This window comes from Carcharhinus amblyrhynchos, chromosome 1, assembly GCF_965287045.1.
Source record: "Carcharhinus amblyrhynchos chromosome 1, sCarAmb.v2.hapA, whole genome shotgun sequence".
In the NCBI taxonomy this organism is placed as follows: domain Eukaryota; kingdom Metazoa; phylum Chordata; class Chondrichthyes; order Carcharhiniformes; family Carcharhinidae; genus Carcharhinus; species Carcharhinus amblyrhynchos.
Window position 1 is genome coordinate 164140144 of NC_137324.1, and position 17309 is coordinate 164157452.

The 17309-nt window shown below is 41.3% G+C and overlaps 1 protein-coding gene across 1 annotated transcript in view; it reads left to right on the forward strand.

The window, feature by feature from the left end:
- The window catches only part of LOC145346972 (uncharacterized), a 464774-nt gene that overhangs the window by 284893 nt on the left and 162572 nt on the right, over positions 1-17309 (forward strand). Inside the window, exons 12-17 of the mRNA XM_080194876.1 lie at positions 1225-1344; positions 3479-3607; positions 4294-4377; positions 7566-7628; positions 14072-14170; positions 16377-16475. Coding sequence (XP_080051002.1) covers positions 1225-1344; positions 3479-3607; positions 4294-4377; positions 7566-7628; positions 14072-14170; positions 16377-16475 — 594 coding nt within the window. The remainder of the gene's footprint in view (positions 1-1224; positions 1345-3478; positions 3608-4293; positions 4378-7565; positions 7629-14071; positions 14171-16376; positions 16476-17309) is intronic.

Consider the following 17309-nt stretch of genomic DNA (forward strand, 5'->3'; position numbering starts at 1 on the left):
AGTTTGCCTCTTGTCTTTAACTGACACCTGGTTCTTAACTCCTCAAAATAAATGACACACAGTTCATAACTGTATATCACTTGTGAGGCATCATGGTGGCACAGTGGTTAGCAGTGCTGCCTCACAGCGCCAGGGACCCCGCGTTCGATTCTCGGCTTGGGTGACTGTGGGGAGTCTGCACGTTCTCCCCGTGTCTGCATGGGTTTCCTCCTGGTTTCCTCCCACAGTCCAAAGATGTGCAGGTAGATGGATTGGCCATGCAAAATTGCCCCTTAGTGTCAACGGGACTAGTTAGGGTAAATGCATGGGGTTATGGGGATAGGGCCTGGGCGGGATTGTGGTTGGTGCAGACTTGAATGGGCTGAGTGGCCTCATTCTGCACTGTGGGATTCTATGATCTATGACACAACTAAGTGTCATAAGATTTGATTTTTTTTTTCCCCTCACTAATTAAATTCTCTCCGGTTTTCATGTTCATTTGGCACTTTCTTTTGGTAAGATTGCTGCCCAGTTCTTTGGATAACTAGTCCAGTAATGTTGGTAATGCAGCCGCTATGTTACTGTGCTGCCTACATATTTAAACTATTTTAGACTGAGACTGTTTATACTGACTGAAACAGCAGTCTGTTCCAGCTGTGAGTATGCAAACCCCCTACTTTCTCCCCTCCACAATTTTCTGTTTTGAAGACACACCACTGACTTAATAACAAAGAGTTGTGTTCTTCCAGCTCTACCAATGCTGTGTCTTAGCTGACACTTAAGACACATAAAGCATGAGCCTTACAACAACCTATCCAATGGCATATTGGAAAATTGAGTTGACAAGGTGGCATAGTGATGAGCACTGCTGCCTCACAGCACCAGCGACCTGGGTTCAATTCCCGGCTTGGGTCACTGTCTGTGTGGAGTTTGCATGTTCTCCCCATGTCTTTGTGGGTGTCCTCCGGGTGCTCTGGTTTTCTTCCACAGTCCAAAGATGTGCACGTTAGGTGGATTGGCCATGCTAAATTGCCCCTTAGTGTCAGGGGGACTAGCTGGGGTAAATGTATGGGGTTATGAGGATGGGGCCTGAGTGGGATTGTGCTTGGTGCAGACTCGATGGGCCGAATGGTCTCTTTCTGCACCGTAGGATTCTATGATAGAGAATGTTTGACAAAGATAGTGAAGCTTATGGGAACTTGGGTAACAGATTGACTTTCATCAGTATTTTCTTCTATTTTTCAGAGGCATGTTGTAGAGACATTTTTTGGATTTGATGAGGAATCGGTAGATTCGGAAACCTCTTCAGTAACCTCATATACAACTGACAGGACACCAGCAACTCCAGAAGAAGACCTCGATGAGGTAAATGACTCTATTATGTTTGCTGCACAATTGATACAGGATCTCTGAAGGGACTTTGAAACATGTTGGGTGAGATTCTCCAGCCTCCCAGCTGCATGTTTCCTGCTGCTGGGAGGTTGTTTGCTAGTGACTGGGTTCTCTGGTCCCGCTGCTATCTATGGGAATTCACCCCATGCTGGCAGGAAACCCACGGACGGGGTACGCAGCCAGCGGGACTGGAGAATACCACTGGTGGGAGCAGCTGGAAAATCCCGGCCATTGTGACAAAAGTACAGAATTGAAAATAAAGAGTCTGACTAATAATGTATGTTTAAGAGAGAAAAGAAATCTCCAAATCCCGACAATCTGAAACAAAAGGCAAGAGAGTGTGGAAGAAGCACAGTAATGTTTGTGAGCATCTGCAAAGATAAAGTTAAACTTTCAGATTCTGGGGGGAGTCTGTACCCTAATTATATACCAACCTTTTTTGATTTTAGTTGCTGGCAAGTTTGCTGTGCTTGTCCAGTATTGATATATTGCATGTGGTTAACTTATGGCAAAACTGAACGTTGGTGTTAAAATTGTGGTGAGTTGATTATGCTGCTAGGTTGAGTGAATGCCTGACTGGTTATGGTTGCACTAGCAGTTGTAGAGTGATGGTAAGACCGCATGCTTAACTGGTGCCACTGTTACCGAGAGCATGCATGACGTTATTAGTTCAAGTACTAATGGGCTTGGAGAGACTTTCTTATGAAGAGAGGTTGTGTAGGTTGGGCCTGTACTCATTGGCGTTTAGAAGAATGAGAGGTGACCTTATTGAGATATATAGGATTCTCAGGAGGCTTGACTGGATAGATGCTGAGAGGCTGTTTCCCTTTGCGGGAGAGCCTGGGACCAGAGGGTATAATCTCAGTCTAAGGAGTCACCCATTTAATATGGAGACAAGGAGGATTTTTTTTCTCTGAAGGTCGCAAATCTGTATAATTCTTCACCACAGAGGGCTGGGTCATTAAATATGTTCAAGGCTGAGATAGACAGATTTTTAATTAGTTAGGGAACTGAGGGTTTGGGATTAAGGTAAGAAAGTGGCGTTGAATTGTCATGATCCCATTGAATGTGGGAGCAGATTTGATGGGCTGAATGGCCTACTTGTGCTTCTATGTCTTTCCTTTGGACCCCTCCGCTCATCATTTTAAAATTGTGATACATCAGCATGTGATATCTGCTTAATGGTGAAAATTCACTTAATGGACTTGGGAAATCTGGAACAGGAAGAAATGAGTGATAAACTTGTAAAGGAGAAAATAAATAAAGCCATGGAGGAAAACATCCAGAGCAAGCAGTTAGAAATAAGAATTAACTCTAGGTCCAGAACAGCAGTGGGGGAAATTCAAAATGTTGTCCAAAGCTGTACGGGAACCAGGAGGTCAGTTGTCCTTTCTCCAGGGAGTGGGTGAGTTCTAGTACAGCAAAGGGGGAACCAGGGCCAGAATTTTCCAGCTGTCCACACCCTGCAGCTGCAAATGAGGACAGAGAAATTGGTCCTCAATCAAATCTCCGTTCATCACAGTGGAACCAGAGAATCCCACTGACATGAATGGCTGGCACATTCCGCCCTATGTTTGGAAAGGTACTGGAAAGTAGATCTTAATCGCTGCTGTAAATGGGATAAACCATTGTTGACCCTTAGTGGGAAAGAGATCATGAAGCATTAGGAAGAAAATGATTGTGATTACTATTGAAGGGTTGAGAGGTTTGGCTTGGAAAGGCTGGACAGAAAAGCTGAGGAAGGTATAATTTACAGCAAACCATAAGCTGGACTTAATAAGCAATGAAATCATCTGATGAACACTGACTCCTTTGAAACTTGGCACAGAATTGGATCATTTCCTGACCCAAAAAGATATGTATTCTACATATTTGCAGGAGTAGAAATCACATTTGGAAAACTAGTTAAGAACAAAATGAAAAGAGGCCGAAAGTCGAAGGGGGTTTGGCAATTCCTGCGTTCTAATTAAGTACAAGAGCATAGTTGTTGTTTTTGGTTGCTGACTCAATTTTTTTTTAATAAAGGTATCTATTTGTATTCTGTTTCCATCGTAAGATTTTCTGATGTACTAAAGACTAATTCCAAAGATTTGCTCCGTTTCATAAGGCCATAAACAGGGAAGAATCTGAACTGAGATTCCGTCAACTCACTCGAGAGTACCAGGCCCTTCAGAGAGCGTATGCACTGCTTCAGGAGCAAGTTGGGGGAACTCTGGATGTGGAGCGAGAAACCCGGGTAAGTTAAAGATGTGGCACGGACTCTCTTAAGCTAGAATTGGCATTGGTTCAGCAAAACCACTCCTCCTCCTCCTCCTTCCAGTTTCCATCTTCTCCCCTTCACCACAGTCACCGCCAAGGTGTCCAGCAAATGACATTGTTAATACAGGACCATTCACATCATCCAGCAGACCCAGTTACAAAATAAATCTTTAAAACTCTTTTCTTTTAAACGGATCTGACAAAAGTTTTACCTGATTCAGATAAAGCATTCCTGATAGCCCAAAATACTGACTTCAGACCAGGAGTGAAAAATCCCTTCTTGCAGACTGTAATTCTACACTCTGCAAGAGCAGCACAGTGGCACAGTGGTTAGCACTGCTGCCTCATAGCGCCAGGGACCTGGGTTCAATTCTGACCTCTGGTGACTGCCTGTGTGGAGTTGCACGTTCTCCCCATGTCTGCCTGAGTTACCTCTGGGTGATCTGGTTTCCTCCCACACTCCAAAGATGTGTAGGTTAGTTGGATTGTCCATGGTAAATTGCACCTTAGTGGCAGGGTAAATATGTGGAGCTGCGGGGATAGGGGCCTGGGTGGGATTGTTGTCAGTGCAGGCTCAGTGGGCCAAAGAGCTGCCTCCTGCACTGTAGGGATTCTATGATTTTTAAAGTGTAATCTGTGACAGGTTCTATCTTATCTCAACAGACTCGCGAACAGCTTCAAGCTGATCTCCTCCGAAGTCAAGCCAAAATTGAGGACCTGGAAAAATCACTTGCTGAGAAAGGGCAGGTAAAAGATTCTGAGAATTTGTGCATACAAATGGCCATAATATTGATTTATACCGGCATCCTTGGTTTAATTTGCGTCAATGATAATTGTTAACTTCTTGGGAGACTTTGCAAATGCGAGATTGCGTGACTCTTTGATCACAGATTTGGGATCCCAGACAGCGACATGGTCGGTCACTCTGTCGAATGTGAAAATTGTGAACGAGTTCAGCCCAGAAAGTGATTCTGGCAACACTGCATACTGAATCGACCTGATAATTAATGAAGAATAAACCCCTGACCACCTTCTCCACCACCATTACCGGCTGCATACCTTAGCACTTGAATGTTCACCAGGCCACTTGCTGATAAGTGTCGACAGGCCATTATAGTTTTACACTCAGTGCTGAGATTGGAGTGTACCTGTGTTTGGTGCGCTAGGTTTGTTCAGGTAGTTTCAGTACTGTATTTGCAAACGACACAATGTCGAAAGTGTGTACATTGCTGTTCTCCCTATTAATCCTAATTCTGAAAATCATTTCCAATTCTCGTCTCCCCCACATTTAGCTGAAGAGACTTTTCAAGATGCTTAATAGCAGTTGTAATCAGACAAAATTTGACACCCAATTCAAAGAGGGTTTCTTAGAATCTAAGAAGTTTGGTCAATGGGATGGCTTTTAAGCTTCAGTATATCAACAAGTGCACCCTTGGACAATTACGTTGTTGTGCTAATTGTTTTATTAAAGGCAAGTGATGATTATTGGCTCAATCTCCAAACGAGTATAAATGGATACAGCTGGAGCAATTGGTGAACCATAAGGAATTTATATCTCTATTGAGTGGGTGTAGAATAAACTTGCTGGAGGTAAAAGCCACACTTGTAATATTCCTCCATTATGTACTATTAGTGGAATCAGGGTGCATGTGGTGTAAGGGTAGAAAGTCACACAAATCATTGCAAGAGCCAAAGCATTGTCCTGTAAAAATTAATTTCACACCTGAACCACTCAGTTCAGCAACATTTAAGGAATCTGAATTAGTATGTATTGCTGGTCTGCTTGGGTATTTCATGTATGTTAAACCCAGGCCTCCACCATTCATGGCTTTGTGACAACTCAGTTGTACCCAAGTTACTGACTGGCGTTGCCAGCAGGTGACATTCTATGCCAGTGGAGCAGTTGGGTTGTTACCCCAACAATATTTATAAATGGCATATTCCTTTTGTCAAATTTTGTCAAGGCATATCATTTTACATTCTTCAAGGTGAAAAGAATGTTCCCTCGGTGATGTGAAAAACACTCTAAACTCTGCATTCTGACAGTCTTCAGGGGAAATCATTGCTGGTTCGTGTTTTTTCTCTGAGATGCTAGAGTTACAGTCTTGATATTTAGTTTAATAATCTAGAATATTGTTTATAATGTGCAGGGGCATCAAACTCTTTGTGTATGTTTCCTTAAGGAATGACTGGTCCAGAACTCATTCTAAATGTGTGACTCAGCTTTCTGGCCGCACTGGCCCCCAAGATCAGAAAATCCCATCCAAGGTCAACAGACCTTTGCATGGTCCGTGTCCCGCCTGTTACAATTCCTGTGATGGGTGGGATGGTATCATTCCACTCTTACACTCACAATGGCTCAGAGCCCATATGGGATCAGGTATACCTTTGTGACTATCTATTACTTGAACTACCTGCTTGGCCATTTCTGTTGTTTGGAAGAACAGCTTATTTTGGATTAATGTCAAGGTACAACCTCATACTCATCTGTTAATGTTAACAAAAATAAAGGAAAAGCATTTTTGGGAAGTGAGGAAACCCACTCTTCACTCTAAAGCACTTTTTTGATGAGTGGAAGAAGATAGACTTTGTTGTGTTTGCATAATTTTAAATGCAAATGATGCTAAATCAATTGAATGGAACACATGCTTTTGCTGGTTCCTACTGTGGGTGTAGGTGCCATCAAAAAGGCAAGGTGAAGTCTTCTTAACATCCGTCACACTCTGCACTGCCTTTCCTGTGCAGTTGTAGACTTGAACACCATTCTGTGTTGTCTTTTGCTACAGTAGAGAAATCTTTAGACCAGAAGACTGATGGTTTGGGATATGTACTAGTGGTTTTTCATGAGATCATAAGATAGGACTCTGAATTACTGGCTCTGTATTATGTTACCCTGATAGTGATTCCACTCCATCTTTAAGCAATCACATTGATGAATGATCAGAACTGTACAAATAGTCATGTTAAAATCTTAAGATCAAGCTCATTTTGACTTAAGTTATCCTTTAAAGTGTGCGAGCATTTTCCTAATTTGTTGCATTTGTGGTTCCTGCAATAACGCTATACCTTTTGGCTTATTGTGATTTTGTTTTGCACATTTGTTGAACAGTTTGTGTGAAATGTTGTTTTTTTCTCCCCATTCTCCCTCCGTTTTTTCGGATGTGTAAGTCAAGCTTTCTATTGAAACCTTTCTAGCCTCCTGTACATAGACAAAACTAGTTTCACTGAATAAAGAACCCCTCTACATTCCTCTGCTTCAATTTGACAAAAATCCTTTTTTAGCCTTAGTGAGTGGTGGACCAAGCCAGTAACCCAAACTGCATAGTAAGGTTGCCTTTTTATTATTTCTAAGCCTTTTTAACCATTTGTCAATGAGGAAACTGAATGTGTGACAGTAATGCATTTTTACTTCCTTGCACATACAGTATCAAAGGTCAATATGTTTGTATTATAGTGAAATAATGTCCATATAATTAACTGTATGATTTATCGCAATACCTGTGCTTAGATTAATAGCAAAATTAAAATTGCTGTACATATATTATAACTACATTTTTCTATGAACTCATTAAGACTTTTATTCAACTTTTGGGGTTTGAGTAGTGCTGTGCTATTTTAGCATGCAATGATCTTTCACTTTTTACTTTGCTAATTTAAGGAAAGAATTAACTTATCCAAATGAGAAAGAGCTTAATGCCCAAATTTGAATATCACACAAGGACATTTTGACATGTTCAGAGTTTGTACGATAACATCAAGCCGTTCAATTTCAGCCCATTTCTATTTCAATGTGTTCAAACCCAACAGCCTTTCTTTTAATTTAAGGCTTTCTTCCCCTGCGCTTAGTGTGAGATACAGCATATTTTAAGTTTTGGTTTTGTTGCATAGGAATTTTGTAACACATTTTTGTTTCTTGCTATTTTTGTATATTTTAGGACTCAAAATGGGTGGAAGATAAACAGTTACTTTATAGAAGCAACCAGGAACTTTTAGAAAAGGTAAATGATCCAGTGGTTGTGTCTTATGGAGCTTCTCTGTTGCCTCATCCCAGTAATTTGTTGTGGCGATGTTTAGCACTTTTGCTTCAGATAGCACGATTAATAGAGAGTGGAGAGACAACAGCTTTCACAGTTGACTGAATGAACCTCACTTGTCACTAGTCAGGTTTCTTGTTGTAACCAGGCACCAAATACAGATTTTCATTTCTGGTTTCTTTTTGTCCATGTCGAAAGGAGCTATCCTTCTGTTAGTATGTTGTTATTAAGAATGTGGTTCACTTACTGGACTATTTTCCCATAATGCCTTAGAGCTCTGTGCCATTAGCCAAGCTGTGATGCACTTTTCAGAGATACATGTTTAAATTCTTTAATTGTGGTTATATGTGTATTTATGTAGATTCTGTAAAATATACATAAGGCAGTCAGTGATTCTTATCCTAAGCTAATCCACTCTGTTCTAAAAGTCTTTATTAGTGTTTTAAATCCCAGAGCATTTTGAATTCCTCTAACATTCCTCCAATCCCCACGGCCACTCTGTGCCAACTCATGTCTCCCACATACCAGCTATGCCCCCCCCACCTCCCATGGCCTCTTGTACCCCATGCCACTTCCACCGCCACTCACCTAGGCTTAGTATCTACCATGGTACAACCTCAGGAGCCAAGCAAAGATGAAAACAAAAAGATGCCAACAATCAAATGCAGCTCACACTCTTGCACAGGTGATTGTAAAAATCATGAAACGCATTCAAAGGTTTTAAATCTCTTCAGGTGTCCAATCTGTTTTGATAACAAACAATTCTATTCAGTCCATCGAAGATACCAAATCTTTCAGATGCCTCTTTAAACTGTCAATCAGCCCACCTGCAGGGGTAATGCTTTTGTAGCTTTTGAAACTCAGCCAAATATTCAAATGACCTTGCGTAACAGTGCTTGAGAAATGTCAACAAAGATCCCGATGGAAACTGTGGAGTTTTTTTTTATCTTTACCAGATGGCTCACCAATCAAAGCAGTTTTATAGACCTTTTAAAATTCGCACTAATAGTTGAAGCATGTTTGATTTACCAATTTTAAAGAGCAGGAGATTTAAAACCTCAAGTCATGACACTGGAACAGACCACATCCATCCTTCACAAGTGTTTACATCCACTCCATCAATTTGTAACTCCTGCACTGCAAATTTAAGGTCCTTGGAACAGCCAAAATGGGGTCTGATTGAACTTAGCACTCATTTCACATGACCCTGCTGATTTCAGGTTTCCTGCTTGCATGGTTCATACCCTACCCCTTTCCCACTCCAGCTAAAATGAAGTCTGTCAGACTTTGCATCTGACTGTCGCTCGCCACTTTTAAAGGACTCTGGAGGGGGTTGCAATTCCTCAAAATCCTGCTTTAACTGTTGGTGTGAAAGTCTAGCACTTTCTTCCTGGTAAATCAATCTCAGCCCTCTTTGGCCCCATTAGCAACCAGGCTTTTTGTTGAGTAGAAGCCAAAGCAGGTCACGTGATCCCTTTACTACTCCATTTTACTTTCAATTAAAGAGACAGTCCCGAAACCTAACAGTCACGCGAACGTTGTCTTCGTAACAACAGAGACTCTAAACAGAATAACTTCCACTTTCCTCTCTGAAAGCATTTAAAATTGTCACATCTGATAATAGATGTAAATGATCCCTGTGGATGTCTCTTTTGATCCCTTGCCCTCACCAATGAAGATATTTATACAAATGCAGCAGATCTTTTAGTGGAAAAGCACACTAAACATCATATAATGAAATATTGCCTTTGTTCCTTTGATATCATGTTCTTTGATCTTGCTTAGTTTTAAAATTTATTTATTAGTGTCACAAGTAGGCTTACGTTAACACTGCAATGAAGTTACTGTGCAGATTCCCTAGTTGCCACACTCTGGCGCCTGTTCAGACTGTGGGAGGAAACTCACACAAATATGGGGAGAACGTGCAGACTCCACACAGGCAGTGATCCAAACTTGGAATCGAACCCAGGTCCAGGGCACTGTGAGGCATCAGTGCTAACCATTGTGCAACCATGCTGCCCACAATAGGGCAATTGTGCAATAGGATAAAATGGCCAATAGTCAAGTCACAGCTCATTCTCTCCTAATTTTCTATTGCTAAAAACTGCCATCGAAAAGAACAGTGTAACATTTATTTATTAGTGTCACAAGTAGGCTTACATTAACATTGCAATGAAATTACTGTGAAAATCCCTTTTTCACCTCACTCCAGCGTCTAAGTACACTCAGCATGGCCAATGTATCTAACCAGCACAAATTTCAGACTGTGGGAGGAAACCAGAGCACCCGGGAGAAAGTGCAAACTCTGCACAGACAGTGACCCAAGCTGGGAATCAAACCTGAGATCTGGTGCTGTGAGGCAGTAGTGCTAACCACTGTGCCACTGTAATACAGTGTCTTTTATGACTTAAGGACTTCCAAAGTCTGTTACAGCCAAGGCATGTATAATAAAGATGGATTGTGCTTACAAAAATGAGACAGTTTGACCAGTGGCTCATTTGAGCTTCTAAAGTCTGTCAGCTCAGATTTAAAAACATGATTGCAATTTTAATTAGCAAGTACTTTTAAACACTTTAGCATCCTTACCTAGAGACCATCAGTCAGGGCTCTTTTTCAGTGAAATTGGAGACAGACTGAAATCCCACCACACTTACCACTTCAACACATGCTGTCAGATTAAATTTGTTCCATCAACAAGATCCATTAGATACAGCTAAGGAAATGTATCCCACATCATGTACGTGCGCATTGGGAGTAGAATCATGTGATCAGAGCTACAATTAACATCCTCTTGGAAACTGTGCATTGCCCCATCTGGCAAATACCTATTTAATGAACTGTTCATGACATGTCCTTGTTCTTGTCACGCTATTTCTGTCCTTTAAAAGTTGCTTATTCAGAACTTCCGTATCAGTCGTCCCCAAAACACTTCCACAGTTATGTGACTGTCCTTCCCTGTCATTTCCACCTATGCTAGGAGCATTGAGTGTGGGTCTTTTTCTGAATGCCTCAATCAATTATATCACCTTCTGGTATTCTGGTAGTTCTAAGAGAACTTTCGGTGATGAAGACTTGCTTGCATTCTTTTTTGGGAGCTGGTCTTTCAACTTAACTTTGTTTCTTTATCTCACTACTACTAGTAAGGAAGACATCATTTGCTGTACGTGCTTTACTTTTTATTGTTTAAGAGCAATTCAAATGGGAGGTTCACTAATTCAATTTAAATTGACTGTGCTCATCACAATTAGCATTGCAGTGGAATCCATGCGCAGAAATTAAACTTCTAAAGGCCAAAACGCGTTTCAAATAGCAAAGATAGTTTGATGTTGTATTTGTTGCAAGTGTTTATCAGCAGTTACAATAACAGTCCAAATTGTTCAGAAACTGTCACTGGAAAACTGAGCTACTCAAACAGGCCTCAAGAGCATACGATCAAGAGTCCAGCTCCTGGAGTCTGTTCCACCATTCACTTAAGCCATGACTGATTTCTATCTTAACTCCATTTACTTGCCTTGGCTGTTCCTTTTTTATTATTCATTCATGGGACATGGGCATCGCTGGCTGGTCAGCATTTATTGCCCATCCCTAGTTGCCCGAGGGCAGTTGAGAGTCAACTACGTTACTGTGGCTCTGAAGTCACACATAGGCCAGACCTGGTAAGGATAGCAGATTTCCTTCCCCAAAGGACATTAATGAACCAGATGGGTTTTTCCAACCATCAACAGTGGTTTCATGGTTGTCAGTAGATTCTTAATTCCAGATTTTTAAAATTGAATTGAAATTCCACCATTTGCCGTGATGGGATTTGAACCCGGGTCCCCAGAACATTAACTGAATTAATAGTCTAGCAATACTACCAGCAGTCAATCACCTCCCCTAATCATGTCAACTTAGCAAAAACCTATCAATATCACATTTTTTCTAAATTTTCATTGACTTATCCACTGTGTGAAGAAGTTCTTCTTGACATTACCCTGATCAGCTTCTTCTCTAAGTTTACCTTTTTCCCCCTTAGTCCATACACACGGCCAGGGAAATAGTTTCTTTCTAACTTCCCTATTAGACTCTTTCATCATCTTAACTACTAGACTTTGGACATAAATTGGCAATCCAGTTTGAATTTCTCAAAACCGCAAAATTTTGAGAAGATTTTCTTCTTCTGTGAGTTTCTGCTCTTGCTGAATGCAAAATTTGGTATGAATTTGGGGCGGCACAGTGGCCCAGCAGTTAGCACAGCTGCCTCACCTCGCCATGGACCCAGGTTCAACCCTGGCCTCGTGTGTCTATGTGGAGTTTGCACATTCTCCCTGTGTCAGCATGGGTTTCCTCCCACGCTCCAGAGATATGCAGATTAGGTGGATTAGCCATAATAAATTGCTCCTTAGGAGGAGTAGCAGGATAAATATGAGGGTTTACCGGGATAGGACCTTGGTGGGATTGCGGTCAGTGTAGGCTCGATGGGCCGAATGGCCTCTTTCTCACTGTAAGAGTTCTATGATTTTCTGAATTTCGCATAGGGATTATTCTATGATTAAGCACAGTTAAGTAGTACTTCAGAATGCAATTTTTTGCTTTAAAACATTATTCTTGACATTTTAAGAGTACTAACTTAGTGCAGTCTATTAATAAAGATACAAGCGGGCTTATCATTTTAATAAAGTATTTCGTTCAGAGTACATTGCCTGAAAGAAACCCAATTTTTAATAACCAATTGTGGTTTCAAAGAAAATCAGAACCAATTGTTAATTATTTCTGTGTGCATTAGTCACGTTTCTCAGTAAGTTAAAAAAATGTATATTTAAAAGCTTTTAAGATTCGGAAGTCAGTGGCCTTGTGCTCAGAAATATTTATTTTTAGGATCATCTAAGGTGGGGGAGGGATGCTACAAATGGGTACAATTAGTAGAAAATATTAGTGGGAATTCATAGAATGCCTACATTGCAGAATGAAGCCATTTGGCCCATCGAGTCTGCACCAACAACAACCCAATCCAGGCCCTATCCCCGTAAACCTATGTATTTACCCTGCTAATGCCCCGACACTAAGGCGCAACTTAGCATGACCAATCAACCTATGCCACACACCTATGGACTGTGGGAGGAAACAGGAGCATCCAGAGGAAACCCACGCAGACATAGGAAGAATGTGCAAACTCCACACGGAGACCTACCGAAGGCCGGAATCAAACCCAGGTGTCTGGCGCTGTGAGGTAACAGTGCTAACCACTGTGCCACCCCTACTCACATTGCTGGCATCCTTCATTCAGTGTTTTAATGATCGGAGATAGTGTTTGACAGAATTCTATTGTAATTCCGCAATCCTTAAATGTTTTCAGGTAATTCTCAAAGCAAGGGCAATGTTTCCATTTGCAATGGAATTTTTTCAAACCCTTTTCGCATCTAGGATCAATCTCAAACATTCTTGGGTAAAATGTGGCATCGCTACTTGACCCCCCAAATTGAGCTTTGATTTTCCTGCTCCTTCTCAGATGTTTTTTTCTCTCTGTTTTCCACGTGAACCATCCTCAAAGGATGCACAGGAAGTCTGGGCAGCTTTGAGTTAGAAAGCAACACGCACTGGGAACCAGATTGAGGCAGCCTACTTGTTTTACTCGACCCGCTGCCACTGTTAAGAGTCTTGCATTATATTAGCTTGGGCTGAATTTGAACCCAGCTGTTGATGAAGTGACAAACTTCACCAACAGGTTTATTCATGTTTTAGAGAATACTTCCACTTTTATGATTGATTTGAAGTGAAAATTGTCTGTAACTTTTAAGGAAGGCTCCTTTATTTGTGCCACAACACTCGGAAGGGCACTTCCTGCACATGCTCAGATGCAATCTTGAGTGTTAGCTGTGTGCATGAAACAAACAAGTTGACTTCACACAGACTAACAATAAAGTTCAAGTTACTCATTTTAGATCTGTGCAGTTCCGAAACAACTGCAAGTTCTTGTATCACTTATCATTTAGCAAATATTCTTTCCATCGTTGAATAAGAGAAAAAGTACAACCTAGTGGAAAATCTAGGCCTCAAATCCTGTAATAGTTATTGACACCATTTTGCACCTCAGAGACCTCCAGGGGTTGCAGAGTCAGTACATTGAAATCTCACTCTTTTGCTACTATTAAGATGATGGCATTTTGAGGCCATCAATCAGCGGGAAAGTGGAACTGAGCAGCGACAGATCAGCCATGATCTTATTGAATGGCGGGGCAGGCTCGAAGGGCTGGATGGCCTACTCCTGCTCCTATTTCTTATGTTCTTATGTTCTTATTTGGTCAAGTTGGTTAAGAACCAGAGAGTACCAGAACAAAAAGGAGTGGAAAATGTTGAGTGTGAAACTGAGTCAAGTGACATCAGATGAATTGTAACATCCTTATGTATGCTTCTAAATTCTTTTACAGATTCATAAATTGGAATTGGAAGAGCTTAGACTACAGAATGAGATGCAAGATGCAAAGGACCAGAATGAACTGCTCGAGTTCAGAATCTTGGAGCTCGAAGTAAGACATTCCATTTGTAAAGTGTCAAATGGAGCGGAGGTTTATGAACCCAAAAGGAGAACGATGGTGCAGTAATGCCGAGTTTAGACACTTGTCTTCCAGCGCTAATGAGCATTGCCTTTTATTAATGTGTAGCTGTTCCACTCGAAAAGAGAAGCTGTTTCACTGCCTGGATTTTTGATGTCAAACAACTCTTCGAATATATTCTGACAAATTATTAGAGAATGATTGAAATGTACAAATAGATTATAATTTATACAAATAGGTTATAATTTATAGTGCTTTATTTTGCACTTGAATAAAAAGATTTTGTTTTTGCTACTAATTGCATTCATCATTTGTGTTTCATAATCCAACATTGTTCATCGAACTGTTCGCTAAAGTGAGTCTAAGTTTGTTTCAGTTTTCATACTTCATGTACATTATGGTTTGTAACACACTCCCATTGCGATTTGTCTTTTATTTTCACTCTGAAGAATCTGGTGGAGAGCCAGGAGCTTCACATCACAGCCATGCCCCTCCTGCACTTGATTGAAATGCATTCTGCGCACATTCCAGAGTGGGAGATACTGGGAACTATAATAGAGAAGTTATTAGGGAGCAACTGCTGTAGGAAGAAATATCGACATAAGAGTTTAGTTAATTGACAAAATCTGAAATACAAGCTGTTCTTCAATTTTGTCACGAGTCTATCATCTTTTTGCACAAACAAGTTGACTTCACATAGACTAACAATAAAGTTCATGTTACTCATTTTTTGAGTCTGTGCAGTTCTGAAACAATTGCAAGTTCTCGCATTTAGTTCACCTACCATTTAACAAGTATTCCTTCCATCAGAATTGGGGCACGGGCAGTTTTGCGGATGGGATGGGTATGAGATTCTAGTGTAACTAGCACAAAAGATCGTGGGAAGTTCTACAGTCTTTTGCATTGGTTTTTTTGCCAATTTTGAACTGTGCTACATTTTCACGGAATTAATTGCATTAAAGGTTGCTTTGTGCTCTGCGCCTTATACTATGTGATCCGTTTTCAGAATGCCTGTCTCATCTTTATTTTGGCCTAACATTGTTGCATTGGCAATACAAGACAAAAGAGTGATACAAACCCTGTATTTCAAGACTGTGCAGGAACACTAACCCATAAACTGTGCTTTTTTTCTGTAAAAGCTCATATGATCTATTATTTTGTCTATCATTTCGGGAGACGTCCCACGTTTGAGCATGATTCCACTGAAACCCATTTAGTTGCACATGTCCCTGCTTTTCCATCAGGTTCATTTCTGCAGCAGCATTCTTCCATAAGCAAGTTGTAAAGTAAGTATGAAAAACGTAGTTATAGTAACAGCTGGCACAAAATCTTCTGGAATACAGTAGAAACTGTAAGGGTTCTAGTCTAGTCATTGTTAAATCTTCAAATATGTTTTACCATCAGTGCTGAGCTGAAGATTGTTGATTGCTGTGACATTGCTGTAACCCTTTTGAATGTGAACTAGGCTCACTGGAAAGACAGAGGCTGAGGGGAAGCCTGATAGAGGTCTACAAAATTATGGGAAGCATAGACAGGGTTTATATTCAGAGGCTTTTTCCCCAGGATGGAAGCAATAATTACAAGGAGACACAGGTTCAAGGTGAGGGCGGGGGAAGTTTAAGGGAGATGTGTGGGGGAAGGTTTTCATACAGAAAGTGGTGGGGTGCCCGAAACGTGCTGCCAGAGTAAGAACTGGAAGCAAGCACATTAGCAACATTAAAGAGGCATCTGGATGGGTACGTGAATAGGGAGATATGGAGCGGGTAAGGGCAGAAGGTGTTTTTTAGTTAGGGCATCATGATGGGCATGGGCTCGGGTCGAAGGGTCTGTTCCTGTGCTGTACTTTTCTTTGTTCTATGTTTTGGTTTTGCTGTGCTAGCTAATTAGTAGTGGGATTGTTCTCTTTTAATATTTATCATTACACACAATCACATAACTGGTGTTTTGATAAAGCTAAGGGAGCTTTTTGATATTTATTCCTCACTTTACCCTCAATCAGCAAATGATCACGTCTGCTGTGAAGCAGAGAGTTCCAGAACAGAAAGGGGTGGAAAGTCTCGGATAGGGAATTGAGTTCACGGCAGTCAATACCTTTCAAAGCTTTAATGTTACACTACGACGACTTTACTTTCTTCGTTATCGTAACTTGGATGTGTTTGGATATGTTTCCTTCCTGCAGGAACGGGAACGAAGATCGCCGGCATATAACTTGCATATGTCGGCATTTTCCGAGACTGGAAGCGCCCTCCAGCTCTATTGTCAGCAAGAGGGCATTAAGGTGAGATACTCCTTCATCGGAGTCTGTCTTGTCAATGCCATCAAGGCATTTTAAGAGTCTGTCCCATATGTGTGGATGTACATAGATGTGTTCGATATTCAGCATTTGTGACCGGACAAGCTTGCTCCTGGGTTGGGGCGGCACAGTGGTCAGCACCGCTGCTTCACAACGCCAGGGACTCGGGTTCAATTCCAGCCTTTGGAGTTTGCACATTCTCCCCGTGTCTGTGTGGGATTCCTCCAGGTGCTGCCACACTTCAAAGATGTGCAGGTTAGGTGCTTTGGCCATGCTCAGTGTCCCGGGATGTGTAGGTTAGAGGGATTAGTGAGGTAAATATCTAGGTGGGATTGTTGTCGGTGCAGACTCAATGGGCCCTAAGGCCTCCTTCTGCACTGTAGGGTTTCTATGATTTAATATAGAGAACCGTGGAGTGATAGGTGTTGAGAGGGTGAATTTGGAAAGACAGTGATAATGACACTATTTTGAAATACATAGATGAGAAGAGGAACTTTGGTGTCCATATACAGACATATTTAAACAGGGCGAGTCTGTAGTTTAAAAAGCATATGGGTTGCTTCAGTTTATGGAATAGAATATAACAGCGAAGTGATCATGCTAGAATTTTATAACTTTATGCAGCCCAGCAGTTTTGACCCTCAATTTTCCTTCCCCATGTAAAATATAATCCCTTCACCAGGGCAACCCAGCCTACTCCACCCAGTCCCCTGACTAATCTGGGTTCCAGGACACACACACGCCTATCCTTCCCAGATCTCCTGCAGTAGTAGCAAAGGCCATTGCTCCCGGTGGCACTGCCAATACTGAAGAGCTGCT